Source organism: Dama dama, chromosome 18, assembly GCF_033118175.1.
Source record: "Dama dama isolate Ldn47 chromosome 18, ASM3311817v1, whole genome shotgun sequence".
Taxonomy (NCBI): Eukaryota; Metazoa; Chordata; class Mammalia; order Artiodactyla; family Cervidae; genus Dama; species Dama dama.
The window spans coordinates 29,845,827-29,870,328 of record NC_083698.1 but is presented as its reverse complement, the minus strand read 5'-3'; the positions used below and the strand labels follow the sequence as shown (position 1 = coordinate 29,870,328).

Sequence of the window (24,502 nt, the reverse complement as noted above, 5' to 3'; positions counted from 1 at the left end):
TTGTTGGTAAGGTCTTTATTTAGGTAATTAAGTGAAAATGAGATAATTGGGATAGCTCTTAATCCAATGTGACTGGTGTCCTTATAAGATGAAGAAATTTAGTTATGACTTTACAGATAGAAGATAATGGGAAAGCACAGGGAGAAGATGACTTTAAACCAAGGAAAAAGGTCTGGAATAGATCCTTTCCTTAACGACTCTCAGATGGAATCAACCCTGTTGACACCTTGATTATTAGACTTTTAACCTCTGGAACTGTGAGAAAATAATTTCTATTGTTTAAGTCACTCAATGTATGGTACTTTGTTACAGCAACCATAAGGAACTAATACAGCTAGTTTGAATGCTTGGTTGTAGCAACATCTCAGATACTTTTAACTTGTCCATCTCCAAGAAGCAATTTGCTAAACTCAGTGCCAAAACCTTAGAACTTTTTAATCTTCCCCTAGGCAAGGCAAGGGAGAGAGGAATTTGTACAGCTTAATGGAGAAGGTGTAATAACTGTCTCAAATAAATAAATAGATAACTGTTTGTCTCCTTCCATCTCCTTATAAATACAGTCAATGGCAAGCAGCTAGCTCATTCTCTAGTTCAACTGAATTTTGTTTGATTTGGCATGGAGGAAGTATTTATGAGTTATTTATGTTTTAAGTGTTCAGAAGCTTCTGCCAATAAACCTGGTTGCTTTTTCAAAGTATGGAGATGGAAGAGAAAGACTGAATAAAATAGTTTTTATTATGACATTAATTTGAACTAATTGCTTGTACATAATCTCAGCCACCTTACTTTGCCTGTGTTATAATAATAGCAGGGCAGAGCACTGTGTCTTTTATAGTGTTTTGAGACACTTAGTTGAAAGAGAAAATTTTGGACCTGTACAAAAAAAGAACACTTGCTTTTTTATCATTTAGAAGTAGTTTACCAGAGTACTGAGAATAGGGTAAACTAAATAATCAAATTGAATAAAAGTCTTAGTCCTAGATTAAAAAAAAATTATTTCCAAAACAAACAACAAAACCCTCCAATTTATGGGCAAATAAAAATTGTAACTTAATTCTGGCATTTAAGCTTCACTTAGCATGACAGACTCCGTGGACATGAATCTGAGCAAATTTCTAGAGATAGTGAAGACACAGGGGCCCGGTGTGCTGTAGTCTGTGGGGTCACAACTTAGCGACTGAACAACAACAACATATCCACACAGTCTGGAACACCCTTATTAACAGTCTGTAGTTACTGTGGTAATTATCAGTAATATACTTTTTCATTCCCTTTCTTTACCTTCATTTTAGTTGTTGAGAAAAGCACTGAAACCAAGAATTTTCTCAGTCACATGCTACCAAGTGGCAGAGGTGTGTTTCCCTGTAAAATGAAGAAGACTTTTGCTTGGTTACCCTACCATGTTTTTCTGTGACCCTATAGTTCCCAGCTTGGCTGCAAAAACAGAATCATGCATGTAATTTATTTTCCCCTACCAATTTATTTTGAAATGAAAATATTCTAGTTTTCAGTTTGGTATAAAAATATGAAGAAGTAAAGGATAAAAGAGTAAATTATTCTAAGAGACACTGTACTGTAAACTTTGAACTGTTGTGTGCTGTGGGTAGGGATTGTTGAGAGCATGAAGAGTGATTGAGAAAGGGGACTCTCGAGTTGGGCTGCTTGGGTTCTGATCTTAACTCAGCCACTTATTAGTGTGTGACCTTGGACAAGTTATTTCTTTAAGCTTCATCTTCCTTTTTTTGTGAAATGGAGATTATTTTAATTTACCATTTAGGAAGGCTGTGAGTATTAACTGGAAATTCCCGTAAGCACTTAGCAAAGTGCCAGATACATAAGGGCTTGAGAAATGTTAATCATTATCCCAACATCATCCTTGGACATCTGTTGTTGACACATTGCACTGTTTTCTAGACTATATTCCTGATGATGCCAGTTATACCTGAACCATAAAGGATCTAATGGTCCAGTACCCTTGGGAAAATATTTCATTCTAAACATCGTTCTTGGAGGTTCAGGACACAGATTTAGCACATTAAAAGGCATTGAGAAATCCTTTGATTAAAAAGAAAGAAAACTCTTTAACTTTCTTGAATAAAATTTTCACAGGAAAAGCCTTTTCTTCTTTGGTACTACTGTTAATATCTTTTGGAACACTTTTAAGAACAATTTAGGAAGCACTGCTTAAATTATAGTGCATTTACCTGGTTCAGTGCATTAATAAGGACAGTGATCTTTTTATTTTCCCTGATTATTTGTACTCTACAACAAGAATATGATGTGTACTTGAAAGGAGCCAGGAGTTTGGTATTCTTCTAGTATTTCTGTAACTGCGTGGAAGAGTGATCTTATATTTAACTTGTATATGTGCCTTGATTTCCTAGTGGGAGATGGATAGGTTATATCTTCAGAGTTGTTTCTTCTACCTCAGAAATTCTGAATTATTGGGCTTCGCAGAGATTTCAAAGAATATATCTTTCTCCCCTTTAAACGTAACAAAATAAATGAGAAAAATGATTGTAAGCAGCTAGTTATGTTAAAGATTTGTCATTGAAATGACTTGCCTGTTAGATTTAACTTTTTTCCAGCCTTAATACCAACTTAGTCATACAGCCAGCATTGCAAATAAGTTATATGAATAGGAGCTATGTTCCTGACAAGTTCAAATGCTGTGTTTGGTTAAAAAGTTGAGGTTTTTGTTTTTAAACAAACTTGATTTAGATTACGTTGTCATATTCTGATAAGTTTGTAGCCTAACTTATTTTAAAAAATCATAAAATCTGTCCTCAAATAGAGATAATTTTTAACATACAGAAATTTGTTGCATTTCTTTATACCAGCAAGAAAATATCATAAAAGGAAAGTTGAAAAACATCCTTTAGAAATTATGCCCATAAATAAATAAATAAAATGCTTAGGAATAAACCTGACCAAGGAGTGAAAGAGTTATATGCTGAGAATTATAAAATATTGATAAAGGAAATTAAAGATGATTCAAAGAAATGAAAAGACTGTGCTCTTGGATTAGAAGAGTTAATATTGTTAAAATGGCCGTATTATCTAAAGAAATCTATAAGATTCAATGCAATCCCTATCAGATTACTCATGACAGTTTTCATAGAACTAGAACAGATAATCCTAAAATTTGTATGGAACCATAAAAGACCCAAAGTTGCCAAAGCAATCCTGAAGAAAAAGAACAAAGCTAGAGGCATAATAGTTTCAGACTTTAGACAGTACCACATTTGATTGTCTGTAGTAATCAAAATAACATGGTATTGGCATAAAAACAGATATATAGATAAATGGTATAAAATAGAGAGGCTAGAAGTAAACCCACACATCTATGGTCAGTCTTTGATAAAGGAGTCCAAAATATGCAATGGTGAAAAGACAGTCTCTTCAGCAAGTGGTGTTGGGAAAGCTGGATAGCTACATGTAAATCTTTGGAGTTAGAATACACTCTCACTCTCTAAGCAGAAATGAACTCAGAATGACTTAAAGACTTAAATATAAGATATGACACCATAAAACTCCTAGAAGAGAACATAGGCAAAATATTGTCTAACATAAATCGTAACAATGTTTTATTAGGTCAGTCTCCCAAGGCAGTAGAAATAAAAGCAGAAATAAACAGGACTTTCCTGGTGGCACAGTGGGTAGGAATCTACCTGCCAATGCAGGGGCTGTGGGTTTAGTCCCTGGTACAGAAGGATTCATGGGGCAGAACAGTGGAGCCCATGCACAACTTCAGAGCCTGCGCTCTAGTGCCCATGCGCCTCAACTGCTGAGCCCCTGTGTTTCAACCACTGAAACCTGCGCACCCTAGAACCAGCAAGCTGCAACTACTGAGCCCACATATCACAACTACTGAAGCTCCTGTGCCTAGAGCCTGCATTCCAAAAGAGAAGTCACTGAAATGAGAAGCTCACGCACCACAGTGAAGAGTGGACCCCCACTCTCTGCAACTAGAGAAAGCCCATGGGCAGCTACGAAGACCCAGTGCAGCCAAAAATAAATACTTTTTTTAAAAAAAGCAAAAATAAGCAAATGGGACCTAATCGAACTTACAACTTTTTGCACAGCAAAGGAAGCTGTAAACAAAATGAAAAGGCAGTCTGTGGACTGGGAGCAAATATTTGCCAACAGTGCAACTGACAAGGGCTTGCTTTCCCTAATATACAATCAACTTACGCGACTCAACAGCAAAGAGAACAAACAAAATGAGTAGAAGATGTAAAATGAGCAGAGTTCTAAGTAGACATTTCTTCAAAGAAGACATACATGTGGCAAATAAGCATGTGAAAAGATGTCTAACTTTGTTAATTTTTAGAGAAATGCAAATCAGAACTACAGTGAAGTATTATTTCATACCTGTAGACTGGCCATTATTAAAAAGTCTACAAATATGTGCTGGAGAGTGTGTGGAGAAAAGGGAACCCTCCTACAGTGTTGGTGGGAATGTAAATTGGCGCAGCCACTGTGGAAAACAGTATGGAGGTTCCTCAAAGACTAAGAATTGTCATATTATCCTGCAGTCCCACTCTTGGGCATGTATTCAGAGAAAATTCTAAATAAAAAAGATAAATGCACCCTAGTGTTCGTAGCAGCACTATTTATAATAGCCAAGAACACGGAAGCAACCTAAATGTCCATTTATGATGAATGGATACAGAAAATGTGTTACATATGTATGATGAAATACTGTGCTGTGCTGAGTCGCTCAGTTGTGTCTGATTCTTTGCAACCCCGTGGACTGTAGCCCTCCAGGCTCCTCTGTCCATGGGGATTCTCCAGGCAAGAATATTGGAGTGGGTTGCCATGTCCCCCTCCAGGGGATCTTCCCAACCGAGGGATTGAACCCACATCTCCCACATTGCAGGTGGATTCTTTACCATCTGAGCCACCAGGGAAGCCTGATGAAATACTATTTAGTCATAAATATAATTAAATAATGCCATTTGCTGAAACATGGATGGACCTAGAGATTTTCATACTAAATGAAGTAAGACAGAAAGAGAAAGACAAATACCATTATATCATTTATATGTGGAAACAAATTATATAGGTCCACTTATTTATGAAACAGAAGCAGGCTAACAGACATAGAAAACAAATTTATAGTTACCACAGGGAAACGGTGTGGGGGCGGGATAAATTAGGAGTCTGGGAATAGCAGATACAGACTACTATATATAAAATAGATGTTAAACAACAAGGTCAAGTTCCTACTGTATAGCACAGGTAACTATATTCAACATCCTGTTATAAACCATAGTTAAAAGAATATATGTATATATATATAACTGAATGTATATTAAATTGAGTAGATACATACATGTAAACCATTCGTAGGTGACCTGCTTCTGGGTTGGGGTTTCGTATGTAGCAGAGCAGCTCCCTCATTGTGATCTATTGAAAGCCTGTGACACAAGGGTTACTCAAAGGGCTTCCCTGGTGGCTCAGCTGGTAAGGAATCCACCTGCAATGCGGGAGACCTGGGTTCGATCCCTGGGTTGGGAAGATCCCCTGGAGACGGGAACAGCTACCCACTCTAGTATTCTGGCCTGGAGAACTCCGGGGACTCTCTAGTCCACGCCGTCTGCAAAGAGTTGGATGCTACTGAGTGACTTTCACTTTCATACATGTATATGTATATATATAATTGAATCACTTTGCTGTACACCAGAAGCCCTCACATCCTTGTAAATTAACTATACTTCAATTAAAAAAAATAATAGCTATACCCCTCTACAGACAATAAAGATCATTTGTCAAATAGCATTTCCCTAAGCTAGTAGTGATACTTATATTTATTTATCATACTGTAATTTAGAGTGTTTTCACATGCTTTATTTTCTTTATTTTTCTGTTATGTGGTACGTAGGACAGCTATTATTTTTTGCACAGAAAATTTAAATCACTTAAACTTTCTGAGCCTTAGTTTCCATGTTTGCCTGGTCATGGAGTAATTGGTAGACACAGAATTATGGCCCCAGCTGCTGTTCTTTGGCATCCTTAGAATATTGTGTACTGTCACCCATTCAAATTTCTTGTATTAAAAATTTCCTATTAATGTATCCTGGTGTTTTAAAAATCCTCTTACTGTTTTTTAAGTACCTGAATTTCTGTATGTAGTCATATCTCCCATCCTTGTTTGTCCAGTTCATTTTTTAGAGTTAGCTATGTGATCTTCACTTAATTTTCATTCAGCTTTACCTTTTGAGATTAAGTGCATGATACCAAGCTGTCACAAGAGTGTCCTTTGTATAGGTATTAACATGACTAAAATGTTTATGTCTGTGAGTGTGCAAAGGGTGAGAAGGAATTGTCATAGGTTGTCTGTGGTAGTGATAGTTCTCGTTTGATTGTGATCTAAATAAGCAAGCAGTTTTATTAGCTATATAGGTTTATGTTTTTTTATTGGATTATTTATTTTTGAAAAATTCAGAAATCTTTTCATAAAGTAACCTGAAACTTTTGTCCTTTGAGCTGCATTGTCAGCATCTCTTCATATCATTTCCATAGCAGCAAACTTTAATACTTGAACATTTAAAATATGACAGAATTCATGTAGGTAAAATTAAATTAACGCTGAGGGGGAATAAAAAATTTAACTGTTGTGTGGGATGAACTTTAGATAACTGTTTCAGTTGGATTATTAGAAGTGAAATAAACAGAATGCAGAGGAAGACAATGGCTTTCCTAAATACTTGAAATAAGCAGTTATAATTAAAAAGAAAAAATGGAAGGTGTAAAAAAAGCTCATTTATAATAACAGTGTGAACTAAACCCTATTAGATAACAAAATGCACAAGTAACCTTAGACCCAGCAGTGTTCTTGAGTCTATCCTATAGAAGTACTTGTAGAAATATAAGAAAGTTTGTCACAGCATTTTCACATAAAAAAAAAAATGGAAACAACCATTTTAAAGGACTGAAAAAAATTTCAAAACTGGGCAATATCTGTAACTTAATAGACTTAGCTAAAATTGTAATATTCAGAATTCCCCCCCCCCCCCAGGAAAGCCTAATTTCTCTAAATGTGTCTTAATGGTGTTTTAATTATCTGTTACTGTGTAACAAATTACCCCAAAACTAAGTGGCTTGAAAATAACAAAGATGTATTTTTCTCATAATTTTATGGGTTGACTGGATTCAGCTGGCAGTTTTGCCTTTGCATAGCTAAAAGCAGTCGAGCCGAAATCACCGTGCAGCTGCATTCATCTGGGAGCTTGGCTGTGGCTGAAATCCCCAAGATGGCCTCTCATCCTGCAAGGTCTTTCTTCATGTGATTCTTATTCAGATGAGCCTTTATAGCATGGTGGCTACCTTCTATGATGGTGTTTCAAGAGGACATGCCCTAGGTGCAAACTTTTATTTAGCCTCTTCTCATGTTTGATAAAGGCTTCTGGTCAAAACAGGTCACATTGCCAAGCCCAGCATCTGTGTGGAAGAGAACTACACAAAGGTGTATATGATAAGAAGGGCTGCTTGTTGAAGGCCCTAAATATAATAGTAATAGTCACACACATAAAGAAAAGTGTCCAGGATATGTTAGATGGAAAAGTTAAGGCTCTGTGGATTCTAAGATTCTATTTTAGAGAGGAGAGGGGAGTCAAAACACAAACTGATCATCATATCCATATCAATTTGAATGCAGAAACAGTTATAAAGGTCCACCTCTGTTCTGTTAAGCCAAGACATTAAAGAAATTTGAAAAAATGTGAAACAAGACCAGTCACTCTTCTGAGTAATTTTTTTGTTTAGGGATTATTAGAAATAAAGATGTTGATACATAATAGGCTTGTCATTGTAATATTTAAATTTTATCATCAAAAATTTCAAATATTATAAATGTCAGTAAATATATCTACTGTAAAAAAAAAAACCTCTTTGGTGTTCTCAATACTTTTTAATAGTAAACAGTTTTGAGAACTGCTGATTATATATATACTTAGAAGAAAGTTTGAAATAATACAGAGTAATACAACAGCATTTTCCTTTGAAGAGTGGGATAGAAGCAGTGAGAAGGATGAATATTTCTTTTAATTATGTGAAGAAGATTCAAGTGTAACAATGAAAAGATACTTTAATAAAGAAAAATATTAGTGGAAATGAAAGATTAATGTTCTATGAAAGTATTTATAATTTTTTTGGTTTATTTGTTTTCTTTCTTGATGAAAATTTTATAGTATCTTGGTATTTTCATAATAAGTAGAGCCCTTGTTTTATGCTCTACATTATTGATTTTGTGTATTTCTCATAATTTTATCATGATTCTAGCACTTGTAATTATTCCTCTATAAAATATAGGGTGCACTTTTGGTTCATTTTCCTTCTCAGTATCCTCCCCACTTCCTCTGCCATCTGGATTACTGGCTCCTATGGACACAGATCACATTTTACTGTTCTTTTACTAACAATACAAAGTCATAGAAACACTTTGTATTATACTCAGTAGGCACTCAAGGCTTGTTGAATTATTAATATTGCAGTTTTAATATATGATAATATTGGTTTTTTGCATGTATAAAAGTACTGAGTAAATTATACATATGACTGATTCTCATCCTATGTCTGTTTTTATCTAGTCTTGTTCTCTTTTTTTCTTCCCATTCAGGCCCTGTCTGGCTGCTGTCTGGATAAATTGTATGAGCTAGACAGGGAATGGGTATATAATCTGTCAACTTGAGGTCCTGGTCCAATGAATATGTAATAAGCATTACTGATCACTATACTACTTAACTTATACAATAATGACATCAGTGAATGGTTTTGAGGTAACTTTTGTAGTTTGAAACTTTTATAATGTGTCAACATAAACTTTACAGTTTGTGTCTTAGGTGTCAGGGTATCACGGACTTTGATTTAGTGAAGTAATACTTGAATCATTTAGTATATACTGTAATTATGTTTTGTAAAGAATGCTACAAACATTTTGGAAAAATCATAATTCAACTAATAATTGCCCTTGTAGATTTCTTCCCAGTATTCAATTTAAAATAATTCAGTTTCTGATTCTTTTATTTTGTTATTATATTCCTTATTTTTATTTTATTTTTAATTACTTTTTATTGGAGTATAGTTGACTTACAATATTGTGTTAGTTTTTGATGTACAGCATAGTGAATCAGTTATACATATACATATATCCACTCCTTTTAGATTCCATGCTATTATAGAGTATTGAGTAGAGTTCCCTGTGCTATACTGTGGGTTCTTATTAGTTGTCTATTTTATATACATAGTAGTGTATATATGTCAACCCAGTCTCCCAGTTTATCTCACCCTTCCTTTCCCCCTTGATAACCATAAGTTCATTTTCTACATCTGTGACTCTGTTTCTCTTTTCTAAATAAGTTTGTCTGGTACTTTTATTTTTAATGAAATGCATAACTTCTATTAGTGGAATCTAGAATTCTTGTAAAAATATTCTTGAAAAAATTCTAGTAAGATTTTTTTCTAAGTCAAGGTCAGTCAGTTAATCCATCAGTCTTTAAACAAGTCAATCAAATGATGCTTTTGTGGCTCACAGATGTCGTGCCATAGTTCTCTCCTGACAGTTTGCCTTGCCAGCCCTTCATCAGTGCAGGCCCTGAGTATTTCCTGGGAAGGCTATAAAAAACTGAGGCATAAAAGGAAGATACAGTAGAGAGGAAAGGCATAGGCAGGCATGGAGGTTGGAATGACAAGATGCATTTTGGAGAACAGCAGTAAGTAAAATTTAGATAGATAAATTGTGGCTGTATTATAAGGGGAGCTTGAGGTAGAAGATCTGACAAATACGATATGGAAAAGTGTCATAGTATGTTTCAGGAGAAAAGCAGTTGTTTTAGGAAGATTAGTTTGGTGGTAATATGTATAGTGCCCTGGAGAAGAAACAGGAGCAGGAAGGCTGTGTGATTGGAGCCTACAGAGGCAATAAAAACCGAGACTGAGGGTGTTGCCGTAGAGATGGAGAGCAGATGGCATGTTTGACAGGCATTATGAAGGATGAAATTTATTTCTCTATTCAACAAATCTTTATTGAATACTTGACTGTATATATTCCTGCTTCTAGTATCTGAACTGAACTTTGCCTGTAATTACCATACAGTCTTAAACTTTTGAAGTTACATACACTAGTGGTGAAGTTCTTCATAATATTCTCTTTTCAGGTCATTTGTAATTAAAAAAAATAATCTTACAGATCTTTTGACCACCAGATGCGAAGAGCCAACTCATTGGAAAAGACCCTGATGCTAGGAAAGGTTGAGGGCAGGAGGAGAAGGGGGCGACTGAGAATGAGATGGTCAGATGCCATCACCGGCTGAATGGACATGAGTTTGAGCAAGCTCCAGGAGATGGTGAAGGACAGGGAAGCCTGGCGTGCTGCAGTCCATGGGGTCACAAAGAGTTGGACATAACTGAACAAGATGAAGAGCAAAAACTTTTTCTTAATCTTCCAAAATAATTTGTACTTTATTTGATTAACAAATTGAAACCAGCCACTTAATTATAGATATAAGAAATCATTTGGCAGGCAAATGGAAAGTTCTTAACCAAAGGGCTTTATTTTTTAAGAAACCTTATGTTTTTATTTGTAAAGACTAAGAATGTTCTTGTGTATAAAAATTCTTTTCATTATAGTCTTGTAATACCAGCTATTACTGTGCCATACTTCTAGCATCTTGTTAGTATGACTTCTGCATCAAGCAATGCTTAAAGTAGGTTGTTGGTTTAAAAGAAACTGAGGACTTCCCTGGTGGTACAGTGGTTAAGAATCCACCTGCCAGTGCAGAGGACACAGGCTGGATCCCTGGTCTGGGAAGATTCCACATGCTGTGGGGCAACTAAGCCTGTGTGCTGCCAACTGCTGACTTTGCATGTCTAGTATCCATCAGCTGCAACAAGGGAAGCCACTGCAGTGAGAAGTCCGTTTACCGCAACTAGAGAAAGCCCTCTTGCAGCAACGAAGTTTCAGCACAGCCAAAAATAAATAAATAAATAAAGATTTTAAAAAAGGAACTGAAAAGCATTGATACTTTAAGTTCAAGGTCATTTTCTCTGGTTAAAGCCAATGAGGGGGCCTCCCTAGTGGCTCAGACAGTAAAGAGCCTGCGTGCAATATGGGAGACCCGGGTTTAATCCCGGGATTGGGAAGATGCCCTGGGGAAGGAAATGGCAACCCACTCCAGTATTCTTGGGCTTCCCTTGTGGCTCAGTTGATAAAAAATCCCCCTGCAATGTGGGAGACCTGGGTTCGATCCCTGGGTTGGGAAGATCCCCTGGAGAGGAGAAGGGCTACCTACTCCAGTATTCTGGCCTGGAGAATTCCTGGGACTGTATAGTCCATGGGGTCCCAAAGAGTTGGCCATGACTGCAACTTTCACTTAGTTTCTTGATTATAAGAACTGGAAAATTTCCATTTTAATGGAATTGTCTTCATTGACAACAAGCAAAAGTAGTTTTTCTTGTGTTTTAATTGTAAAAACTCTGTGACTATACTGCCTATGTCTTTTTTTTTTTTTTTTTCCTTTTTCTCTATTAGATCCCAATGAAAGCACTGGCTTTCAGTGCTTTCATTTCATTGGAACTATTTGTTTTCTTTGTTGTCTTCTTACACAGTCATAAGATTCATTGTTATAATTCTTGTATACTTTGATTTTCTCCTTGATGTTTCTCCTGTTATCTGTTTCAGAGATTCCTATTTCATTGGCTGATCTGGAACTTTGTTCAGCCTAGGCCCCTATTCCTTCTCCGTTCTAAACATTGAAAATAGATTTTTATCATGTATATGTACTTAGTTTGGTGCCTTCTGTACTTAGCCTGTGTCTACTTTGGGAAAAGTTATTTATTTTTATTGCACTAATAATTTCTTACATATGGATAGCTTTACAACGTATCTCTAACCCCATTTGCTTACTTTTCCTCTAGTACAAAATTCCTTGCCTTCAGGATCACTTTTATTGTATGCTATGATGTCAGCTATGATGGAGAGCTAATATAACAAGGTAAATGTTATATTTAAAAAACAATGGAATTCAGGGCCCAAATCAGCAAAGTTTCAAAGGTTTGCTCACTTATTCATTCACTGAGCAGATGTTTATGTATCTGTGATGTGTGAATCAATCTAAAATGCTAAATTGTCACTTAGATTCTTAAGAATTGATTGGTTAAGTATAAGATAGGAGTGACCTGGTTTGGAAACAGTTTGTATGAAAAAAGTCTTGAGGTTTAACTGACTCTAAGCATATGAGATCTTTCTGTGAGACATGATTACAAAGGAAAGTTTAAAAAAAAAATTAGGTTTTCCTGATTGAAATGTTGTGTCCTGGTATTCAGCTTGTTAGATTTCTCCTGGGATATTATATCTGTAGTAGATTCTAGATATGTTTACTGTTTTTGCCCACACAAAGCCCCTTCAAAATAAACTTGCATCTATATTTGTCTATATCTTTGATCTCAACTGTTGGACCAAGTGGAGATATCTGTCCTCAGGCTGGCCAGTTTCCAGGTTGGCTTTGAGTTGTGGGCAGGATCAAAATAAGGAACTGGTACAGAAAATTACTTGAAGAATTTAGTTTTGGGAATTGAGAAATGCCGATGTGGTGCGGAGGAGAGTATGTGTCTGGAGCATAAAAGTTGTGATAGGACTAGGATAGCTATAGGGGACATAGACAAGATGAGTAAGTTAGAAAGGCATTCAGCAAAGAAAGAATGGAACATCATCACTGTGAAAGCAGCCTGTGTTCATCCTGTGCTTTGAGATGTGGCTATTGGACACATGGGTTTTGTAGTCTTATGCATATATCCCTTTCTGTAACTTTAAGGTGGTACATTGTTATAACATTTTACTCAACTTTTTTTTGAATAATTAATCTATATATCGATGTAGGATGAGCAGGGACTTTAAGAATTTTTCTAGTTTACCTTTCAATTTTCATGAGACTTTATAAAATCCTAGACAGATGAAAAATCTATCATAGTCTATAATTTTGGAAATTATATGTTTTCTGTTAATAGCCTATTTTATATTGGGGCTTCCAATAATAAGGGTTATTAATTAATTGTTCTGTCAAACCTGAATCCCTATTGTATCATTTAAAATTTTTTATTATTTCAAAATTTGCAAAGATCTATACTGTAAAGAGGCTTCCCTGGTGGCTTAGAGGGTAAAGAGTCTGCTGCAATGCGGGAGACCCAGGTTCGATACCTGGGTCGGGAACATCCCCTGGAGAAGGAAATGGCAACCCTCTCCAGTACTTTTGCCTGGAAAATCCCATGGACGGAGGAGCCTGGTAGGCTACAGTCCACAGGGTCACAATGAGTCGGACACGACTGAGCAACTTCTCTTTCCTTTTTCCTTTTCCTATACTATAAAGAGGGTTTCCCTGGTGGCTCATTGGTAAAGAACCCACCTGTCAATGCAGAAGATGCAGGTTTGATCCCTAGGTTGGGAAGATCCCCTGGAGAGGGAAATGGCATCTTACTCCAGTATTCTTGCCTGGGAAATCCCATGGACAGAGGAAGCCTGACGGGCTACACCCCATGGGGTCGCAAAAAGAGTCAGACACAACTTAGCAATTAAACAACAAGCAGTACTATAAAGAAGAAAACCAAGATGCAACATCATTTTTTTAACTGAAAATTTAAGTGAAATCATTTGATGTCTTAGGAAAATCCAGAGGTGCTGGTATAAGGATATGTACAAAATGAAATAGTTTATACCTAATGAATAAAAGCAACTTTTACATAGCGTATTAATGACTGTGATGGTTACTCTGATAAGCTGGCTCTGTTGATTAAGCATAGCATTTAAGATAAGATAGTTATTAATTGAGTTTTGTTTTGCTTTGTGGCTATGGACTTTTCCAAACTTTGAATTCTGGCCAACTATATCACAATGTCTCATCATTAACAGTAGGATAGGCAAAAAGTATACATTAGCAAAATGTAAACATGTTAATTGAACATTTGTAGGTTATGTTCCATTTATAATAAGTTTTACTACAACTTTTTAGAGAAAAATCTAATTCCTTGATGGCAGGGATCATGTTTTGAAAAATCCGATATTCTCTAATAAGAGCACACTGCCTTGTATGAAAAAGGTATACCCTAGATATTTGATTAAGATGGTGTTCTGGTTATCTGTTGCTGCCTAACAAACCATCCCCAAACTTAGTGGCTTCAAACAGCAAGTATTTTTGATCTCTCACAAATCTGAGCTTGACTAGATTAATTATAGCATGGCAGATCTGCTTCATGTTGTCAGCTGAAGCTATAGTCATCTGGAGGCTTGGCTTGGTTGGAATATCCAAATGGCTCAGTCTTGTGGCTGGTACTTGGTACTGACTCTCAGCCAGGGTCTCAGTTCTTTCCCTTGCAACTTTTCATGATAGTTTGGGCTTCTTATAGTATGGTGGCTGGATTCTAAACACATGAAAGTGGAAGCTGCATAATGGTGATGTAGACATAGAGAACAGACTTGTGGACTTGGGGAGGGAAAGGGTAGGACAAATTGAGAGAATAGCATGGGAACATATAATTTGAAAAGTGAAAAAAGTGAAAGTGAAATTTGCTCGGATGTGTCCGATTCTTTGCAACCCCATGAACTGTAGCCCACCAGGTTCCTCTGTCCATGAGATTCTCCCGGCAAGAATACTGGAGTGGGTTGCCATTCCTTTCTCCAGGAAATCTTCCTGACCCGGGGATCGAACTTGGGGCTCTTGCATTGCATGCAGATTCTTTACCGTCTGAGCCACCAGGGAAGCATATACATTTTCCATGGGTAAAATAGATAGCAGGTGGGAATTTGCCGTGTAACACAGTAAACTGAGCTCAACCCAGTGCCCTTGTGACAACTGCGGGGGTGGGATGAGCAGGGAGATGTGAGGGGTGTTCAAGAGGGGGGATGTATGGACGTATGTCTACCTGTGGCTGAGTCATTTGATGTATGGCAGAAACCAACACAATACTGGAAAGCAATTATTCCCCAATTGAGAAAAAAAAAAGTGAAAGCTGCAGATCAAGTTGCAGCATGTGTTCACTGCATTCTTTTGGTGAGAGCAGCTCATGGGAACAATCCAGATACCAAAGTTGTTATTGACAAAAATTTTTTTTTTTTAATTTTTCTCACTTACAAAAATATTTGAGTTCAAATCAGATATCCTTTCCCCGGACAAAAGATTCTTCTGAAGTCCTGGAAGTTTTGAGAAGAATAGGAAGCTGGAAGTGGGGAATGAGAAGAGGGATTGCTACCTTTCTTCCAGTTGTCCTACCTTTTACAAAAGAAATACACTGGCCTGGTTGCCATAATACTTTGGTTATCCCAGCACAGTTGTATTTGTCCTTGGGGTAGGCAAAAGATGCTGAATTTGAAAGACATTTGCCATAGTCAAAATCTCTGCTATATTTTTAATAACCAGATATTTTTGATTTGTGGGGAAAATAGGCCTAAGTTATGGGTCTTCGGAAAGATTTCCCACACCTCTGCTATGGCTGTAAATTCTGTTTCTTCCCCCTGTGCCCTGAGAGGAAACTGCTCACTTGAGAACACACGTGGGCAGGGAGGCAGCCAGCACCACTTCTTTTCAAGCAACAGCCCAGGTGCCCCAGTTTCATAGAGCTCTCCAGTTGTTGGTCATTTTCTAAGCAGTAAAATCACTGAGATTAAACTAAGTTTATTCTATAACATAATCTGAACATTTCCTTCTGCTCTGTTTTCCTAAAATTCAACTAATAATCTTGATAATCTGATAGCACCTAATTTACTTGTAATGGCCCTATTTCATAGTACAGAAAAGTTAAAACTTTGTGATATGTTATTATCTGCTTACAGAAATTTGTTTATTCTTTAGATTTATAGAAACTTGATTTTCATGACATATAAAGCAAATGGTTTTAGAAGATTCAGTATTAATTTCTAGTTAATACTTCATGATGCATGAGAAATAATAGTAAAAATATTTTTTAGAGTTTTGCAGTGAAAATTATAAGTATTCTTTTTTCTTTTTGTGTTCTTCCTTAATTGGATGAGAGTAAAATGTAATAAGGTATAGACCTTTTGTGACAACACTTTTATGATATGCTTTCTGGAAAGTTTCTTGAGGAATTCAGGAATCATTATCAGAGTTAAAATTAAAATATAATGCAGCGACTAAAGAATAAGAGATTTATAAATGTTTTATTACATACTGAAAATATAAAAAATTAATTTCACACAGACTAACTCTGCTTGTGAACTACTGCATTGAATCTTAGCAAGCCTTCTAATACAATTTTAAATATTCTTTTCCAAGATATGTTTGAGAAAAATAGGAAGTTAGTTACACAGTATGAAATACCTAATTTTGTTCCTTTTGCCTTTGAGAAGAATAAAGATTTTTTTTTAATGTGAGAATATATTTTAAAATATTACTTGAGATATCTAATTAGTTTCCTAAAACTTCAAAGTTACATAATCAAGACTGCCATAAATGTTAAAAGATTATTACATCTTAGATATGAAATGTGGGGGTGAGATAGCGACTGTAGAGAGCTTCTTGCTGAGTGCTGGTAGACAGAAATAGTTTTTAAAACCCTGTTTCAATTTTGTGGTCCGTTTGCTTCTTGTCCTAGCTAGTCGTTAGTGGTACCTTTAGTCATAACTGTTATTCATCATGGAAGCTAGGACTAATGGAGAGATTTTTTAGAGTGTTGCAATGTGTGGGAAAGACAAAGAAAAACTTCGCTCAGCTGGCACACACTCTTGCTTTTTCATCTTCTGTTTCTCTGGATACTTATTCTACATTTTATAAAATTTCATTAACCTCTTCCTTGTGTAATGCATTTTTGTTTCCAGTCTCATTTTAAATATTTGTACATTTTCTATTTTTCTTAATATACTTTTTCCTTTTATGAAATTTTAAAAAACTTGTCGTCTAAAAGAATTTATAAGCTTTATCGTATTTAGATTTGTTTCAAACTGGCTTGACTTGGTAATTTAAAACTGCATGAATGCCAGTTGAAATTTTTACTTTTTATAATTTTATGGTATAGTTTAATATTTCTATGAAATTACAAATTTAATTAAAAATATTTCTATATTGTGCTGAGGATTTTTGACCCCATGGAAGACAACAAAAATGCTTGAGTTTATTACTGTGTTTAAAACACAACTAATGATAAGTAAACATGATTTGAATTTTCATGCATGTTTGTAATTTAGTACTATAATTATTTCCCTTTTTTTTAACTTTCAGCAACTAGATAAGAAATCTCTTCATAAATTAGTTTTTTTGTCATCTCCGATTAGTGCAGAGAGTAAGGTGTAATGGAAGAGAATTTGCTCCTTAGGTTTGAGAAGCCTTTGTATAATGAAGTATTATGAAAGTATTGAAATTGAAGCTTTTAACGAATGGTGTAGAATGTTATCAGAAGATATGAATATGTGCTTGTGTGTTGATGTACTTCAGTATTTTGTTTTTGAATACAGTATCATTTGGATTGGATCCTAGAATAGAAATACATCAGAACTTCAATAATTTTTAAACAATTTTGAATTTCTAGAAAAGTTGCAAAGATCGTACAGAGAATTCCTGTGTACTCCACACCCAGTTTCAGTTTCTCCTAATGTAATGTTATCATTGTATATTTGTCATTACTATTATATTGCTGTTAACTAAATTTCAGTCTTTATTAGAAATTCACCAGGGCTTTTTTTTTTTTTTTTTTGGTAAACTGTCCCTTTTCTTTTCTGTTCAATATGATCCAGTCCAGGTGACCATATTGCATTTATGGTTGTGTAGTGTCACCTAATAGGCTCTCTGGCCTATTAGAGTCTCTCAGTATTTTTTATTTTTCATGACCTTGTTCATTTTGAGGAATATAGTTCAGATATTTTGTAAAATGTCTCCAAAATTAAGTTTCCTCTAATGTTTGTATCATGATCATACTGGGTTTATTGCTTTTTAGAAGGAATATCACAGAGATAAAGTAAGTGCCTTTCTCATCATATCAAGGGTACATGATATTCACATGCCATCATGGGTGTTGTTAACCTTGGTCAAGCCAGTGTTTATCAGATTTCTCTGCTATAAAGTTACTGTTTTCCCCTTCTCAATACTCATCTTTGGAAGCAAATCACTATGACCAGCCCATTTTGGTCCATAGGGAGACATGGACTAAACTTTCTGGAGAGGGATGTATCTACATATATTATCTGAAAGCAAGGCTTGTCTCTTCTTCTCTGATATTTGTTTATTTAGTCATTTATTTATTTCAATATAGACTTGTATATTTATTTTATACTTTGGATAATAATTCACTACTATGTTGTTTGTTCTGTTGTTCAAGTTGTTCCAGCTTTGACTCTTGGGTGTTCTCTCAGGTCAGCTCAATGAATTAATGCTAATATTTAAAATATTTTAAAAAATGGTCCTGACCTGAATTTTTGGTCTAGGTTATAATCATATGACTGAGTTGCTGAGACAGGGAAGAAGACAGTATTGCTGGAGGAGATTTTTAGGAATTAAGAGTTCACTGAGTGAGAAGAAAAAACACTAAGATATTAAATAAGAGTAATTTGAAAGCATGACAATGAGCCGAGCTAAAATCATCTAGAAATGAAGGAGAGGGATGACTGGAGGGGAGGGATTGATTGATAGATGACAGCTACATGTGTTTCGGAACAGCGTTGGGAGGATGGGAGAGAGGGAGATTGATCTGAAATGGTAATATTACCTTTAGGGCCAGTGGTTTCTTCCAGGGATTTGAGAGGAAAGGCAGTCACTCTTTGAGAAGCTTTCAGGGAAAGCGGATATCTTCAGAGAAGAGCCAGGCTTCTTGTTAGAACAAGAAGAAAGTGACATTCAGAAAACTGTTGAAGGTTTAGAGGGTTTTGCTGGTGACAGATTGTTAATTTCAGAAGGCTCAGGGAAAGAGAACTTCCTTCCAGAATTAGAGTGGAATAGGAGATGGGGATGAAATAGAGGGCCCTCAAAGAGCTATGAACATGTGCAAGTGTAACCTGGGAGCTGTAGTTTCTAGTGGTTCCTGACATCAACTGGGGGGGGGGGGGCGATGACATTAATAATCCTGATGGACCTGCTGTAAGAAGTGGTGGTGGGGCTGTGAAAGTTTCAGGGTAGAGGAGGTGTTCTGGAGGAGCTGTTCTTTTGGGCTCTGCAGAGGAAGGCAAAGAAGCATGCGGAGGGACAATTTCACTGAGTATTCATGTAAACTTAGGTCTGCGGTTGAGGGCTCCCATTTGACATCTAGCAAGTGAATAAGAGGCGCGGGGTGGTCTGGTGTTACTACTGTGTAATTTGCTGTTGTTCAGTTTCTATGTTGTGTCTGACGCTTTGGACTGTAGCATGCCAGGCTCCTCTGTCCTCCATTATCTCCAGGAATTTGCTCAAACTCATGTCCATTGAGTCGGTGATGCCATCCAACCATCTCATCATCTGTTGCCCCCGTTTTCCTCCTGCCCTCAGTCTCTCCCAGCATCAGGGTCGTTTCCAGTGAGTCAACTCTTTGCATCAGGTGGCCAAAGTGTTAGAACTTCAGCTTTAGCAACAGTCCTTCCAGTGAATATTCAGGGTTGATTTCCGTAGGATTGTCTGATTTGATATTCTTGTAGTCCAAGGGACTCTGAAGAGTCTTCTGCAACCCCCAAATTCAAAAGCATCAATTCTTCCTCGCTCAGTCTTCTTTATGGTCCAACTCACATCCATACATGACTACTAGAAAAAACATAGCTTTAACTGTAATATACACACAGAAAAATGCACAAATCATCTGTTCAGTTTGATGAATTTTCACTAAATGAACACTCTTGTATAACCAGCTCTTAGCTCAATTACTAGAACCCAAGAATTAACTCCTTCAAGAATAGCCACTCTCCTAACTTTTAACACAATTGATTAATTTTGCCTGTTCTGCAGGTTTATATAAATGTAATTATGTAGCATGTACTCATATTTTTTTCCTTCCATTTCCCAATATTGTGACCTTAATGTAGTTACAGTTTGTTTATTGTCATTGTTGTATAGAACTCCATGTATGATGTACTATAATTTATCATTTCTACTCTTGGTGGACATTTGGTTTCTTTCTAGTTTTTGACTATTTATAAAAACTGCTACTCTGAATGTTCCTGAACACATCTTTCAGAGACATACATCCACATTTCTGTAAGGTACATTTTTATGCATGGAATTGTTAGAGTGTACATGTGTTCAATTAGAGGGTATTAACAAAGTTTTCCCAAGATGCTGTATCAATTTACATTCGTGCCAACTGTGTATGAATATTCTGGTTGCTTCATATCTTTTTCAACATTTAGTATTGTCTCTTACATTCTCACCGTGTGTGTGTGTATGTGTGTGAGATATTTCCCTGATGACTAACAATCTTGTGTACCTTTCATATATTATATTTCCATTTGGATAAGTGATGTGTTTGCTTTTCCTATTGAATTTTCTGCCTTTTTCTTAATAATTGATGAATTCCTTCTATTTCTGAATATGAGACTTTTGACAGAATTGTTAGTATCTTCTCCCACTCTGGTTTTGCCTTTTCATTCACTTAGTGGTATCTTCTGGTGACTAGAAGTTCTTCCCTTCCCCCGCCCCCGTTTTACTGAGATATGATTGCCAAATAATTATGTATTTAAGGTATATGTGATGTTTTGGTATACCACAATCAAGTTAATTAACAAATCTATCACTACACATAATTACCAATTTTTATGTGTGTAGTGAGAACACTTAAAATCTACTCTCCTAGCAGATTTCAAGTATACATTATTTAATTAGCAAATTTCAAGTATACATTATTTTATTAGCATGGTTTCCATGCTGCCCATTAGGTTACCAGAACTTACTAATCTTATAACCGAAAATTCGTACCCTTTGGCCAGCATCTCCACATTCCTCCAACCCCCACCCTCCCCCCTCCCAGCCCCTGGAAACCATTACTTTACTCTCTGTTAATATGAGTTTGACTTATTCTACACACAAGTGAGACCTTGAAGTATTTGTCTTTATGTGTCTGGGTTATTTAACTTAGCGTAAGATTCCCAGATTCATCCATGTTGTTGCAAATGGCAGAATTTCCTTCTTTTGAAGGCTGAATAATATTCCATTGTATGTTTGTGTGTATATCATATTTTCCTTATCCATTCATTTGTTGGCAGACAGAAATTCTTTTAATGGAGTCCAGTTTATAACAATCCCTTCATGATTAGTGCTTCTGTGTCTCTTGTTTAATTTTTTTTTTTTTTGCCTACCCCAAGGTTTTAAAGGTATTCTTTTATGTTCTAAAAGCTTTGTTTTGCTTTTTAAAATTAGATCTGTGATCCAACTGCAACTGCCTTTTGCATATGGTGTTAGCTAGTAGGTTATGGTTCTTTTTCTACCCCCTATTCCATGTAGCTGTCCAGTTGACCTAACCCCATTTTTTATAAAGATTACTCTTTCCATACTGAATTACATAGTCACTTTGGTCATAGGTCAGATCATCATGTTTGTATAGGTCTGTTTCTAGCCATTCTGCTCTGTTCCGTTGGGTTTTATTGATAGTAATAATATGATAATACCACACTGGCTTAATTACCATGCTTTTAGTAAGTTTTGTAGTAAGCCTTAATATTTAGAAGTCCAAGTCCTCCAGCACTGCTGTTCTTTAAGATTGCTTTGACTATTCTCGATCCTTTTGCATATCCCCCTTGATTTTAACCTTTTAAAAATTAATTTTAATTAGAGAATTATTTTGAACTTTTGTAAAAATTTTATCTTCCCAATTCTTTGTAACTTCTGGTTCTATTTGTGATTGCTTTCTGTCTTAATTTGCTAGATGAGCTGCGGATAAGTAAAAAAGAAAACTCATGTGTACTTATATTTACCTTGCTTCATTTTGCTTCACAAATGTGTATAACAGGATTAAAAAAAAAGTAGATCTAGGTAGAAAGAAAATAAGGGAACGTGTGTAATATAATATTATAAATAGAATTAATCCTAGCCAGCTTTTTTGTGGGTAGAGTTAGGGCAGAAACTTTGACTCCCATTTTATTAAAATCAAAGCAAAGAGAATCTGCTAGGAGATTCACAGTATCCATAATATAAAAGCAAACCAGTTACTCTAAAGAAGAATTTTTCATGGTATTGAAAACCAAAGATGTGAATGTTTTGCTCCTTTGGATTTTAAAGGGGATAACATATGATCAAGCAGGGTTTTCATAACATTTTGGGCATAAACTCAAAGCCTGGTTTATGTGAATGAACAATACTATAAAATGAATAATACAGTAAAAATAATGTGTTTTTTTTTAATAGTTTGGCTTGATCAAAGGATAAAATTTAGAATAATAAAAGGGCTATTTTTTAATCCTAAAAAAGTAAAATGCATCTCTCTCAAGTAATTCTTCATATATGAATAAATGAATCAACAAATATATGTATTTTCTTAACCATTTTTAATAGAAATTAAACAGTAGAAACATTAGAATGTATTCTTTGCAAGAACCTGTGTTTTTTATTTAAGATGTATCTGTATACTTTGATAGACAACTAAGCAAAAGTTGTATGAGTTGATCGTCTTCAATAATAGTATTGCGTAGTAAAACAACACTTTTATTGCCAGGTGTTTTTATTTACATTTTTTCATTTAATTTTCACAGTAATCCATTGAAAGTATGTACTGTGGTTTTTACTATTTCATGAATGAAAAAAGGAAGGCAAATAACTTGCCCAAGTTTATACTACAAGTAAGAATAGAATTAAGATTCAGTTTCTGTCAATTTTCCCTCGGTTTCTTCTACATGATAATTCTGATGAATATTAAGAAGGTTAATGCAGGGTTTGTGCCTGACTTAGCTGTTTAGCAAGTTCAGATAGAACTAATAAAGTTTCCCCTCAAGAAACAGTCCACTCTGTTATAGATGGAGGTGTGAAGAAAACTATATTGTACGTTGACAGAAGTTTTGCTTGAGATAAATTTGTTTTGCATTTCCTTTAACTTCACCTTTTTTTTTTTATTTATACTTAAGTAAATTTCAATCTTATGAATAGCTGTTGTTGCATATAGTCATTATCTTGGATATTACCACTTTTACTTCTGTTTTATGAATATTAAGCTTCCAGGAAACCAAGTGGCTTGCCTAGATAGTTATTGTACTAAAGAACTGAAATATGAGCAAATTAAAGTACTTTAATGTTTTCTATAAAGTCAAGTTTGGATGCATGTCTTTTATATTTTCACAATTTTAAAATATTTTTTTCAGTTCCATTATCTCTTTGGAATTATTTAATTTAAACTAAGGAAAAATGTCCAGTATGTTTTGCAGCTGACATTACTAAAAGCTGAATGAAAATTGTAGAGCTAATTTCATCATATTATAATCGTTTATACTTTTGTCATGATTCTTGCATTTCAATGCTATTTGTGTACATTGATTTTTGATATTAACTCAGTAACTTATGTTTGAAACTGTTTTAATTTCTCAATAAAAAAGTAGCTAAATTTTATAGGATCACTTCTATCCTTGGTAATCTGACTATAAAGAAAATGTATTCAATATTTTAGCATTTTTCTATGTTAATTTTCAGATTGAAGATTTAGAACAGATGTGGAAAGATGTTCACTTCAGAGAAAGGGGTTGTGGAGGAATGGTTGTCGGAGTTTAAGGTAATATTTACTGTTTTACTATAATAACTGTATTCCAAAGAAGTTTTATCTGGGTTTTAAATTCCGGTGGCTTTCTTTTTTAATGACTAAAAAGCTAAATATCTATGGAAGCAAAAGAATTTTCCAAAAAACTTATTGGGGAATTATTTACACATAATAATCTTTCTGAGGAAATTGACTCCTTCTTTGCCGAGTGGTTTAAAGGTTTGTCCTTTCCCTTTAATGGCAACATCACAAAGAATGATTCAGGTCTCTGAAAGTTGATGCCACTGTCCCTAACCACCATGAACGATTCATGGTTGAAATGTTTCTCCCAGTTTGGGGCGGCAGGGGAAATGGACATGATCAGCGATGAGGAGAAGATGGGAAGATATTTGCACAACTTTCTATCAATGCATCTTTCTTTAGTTGGCTAACCCAGTGCCTGTAAAGGGGTATATAACTTTTGGTTAGTGGGTCAAAAACAAAACCTCTGTTTGGTTATCTTATGAACTCTTTTCTATGATAGCTAAAATTATGTTTCTTTAACCAGTTAAACTGGAGCTTCCCTGGTTGCTCAGTGGTAAAGAATCCACCTGCCAATGTAGGAGACATGGGTTTGAACCCTGGGTCAGGAAGATCCCCTGAAGTAAGAAAGGGCAACCCACTCCAGTATTCTTGCCTGGGAAATCCCATGGATAGAGGAGCCTGGTGTGTGGTAGACCAAGGGGTTACATGACTTAGGGACTAAACATTAACCAATTAACCACCTTCTTTTTGTCCTCTGTCTCACTGTTACACATAATTATGTGAACTTCCTGATCAGGAACCACAAGAATGAAAAGTTTGGGCTGACACTTTGGTTTTTGTTTTT

General features: G+C 35.5%; 1 protein-coding gene across 2 annotated transcripts in view; it reads left to right on the top strand.

Moving 5' to 3' along the window:
• Nucleotides 1–24,502, top strand: part of HYCC1 (hyccin PI4KA lipid kinase complex subunit 1) — an 87,549-nt gene that overhangs the window by 15,909 nt on the left and 47,138 nt on the right. For both annotated transcript variants that reach the window (XM_061165058.1, XM_061165059.1), the window contains exon 2: nucleotides 23,571–23,649. In XM_061165058.1, coding sequence (XP_061021041.1) covers nucleotides 23,599–23,649 — 51 coding nt within the window. In that variant the 5' untranslated portion in view covers nucleotides 23,571–23,598. The remainder of the gene's footprint in view (nucleotides 1–23,570; nucleotides 23,650–24,502) is intronic.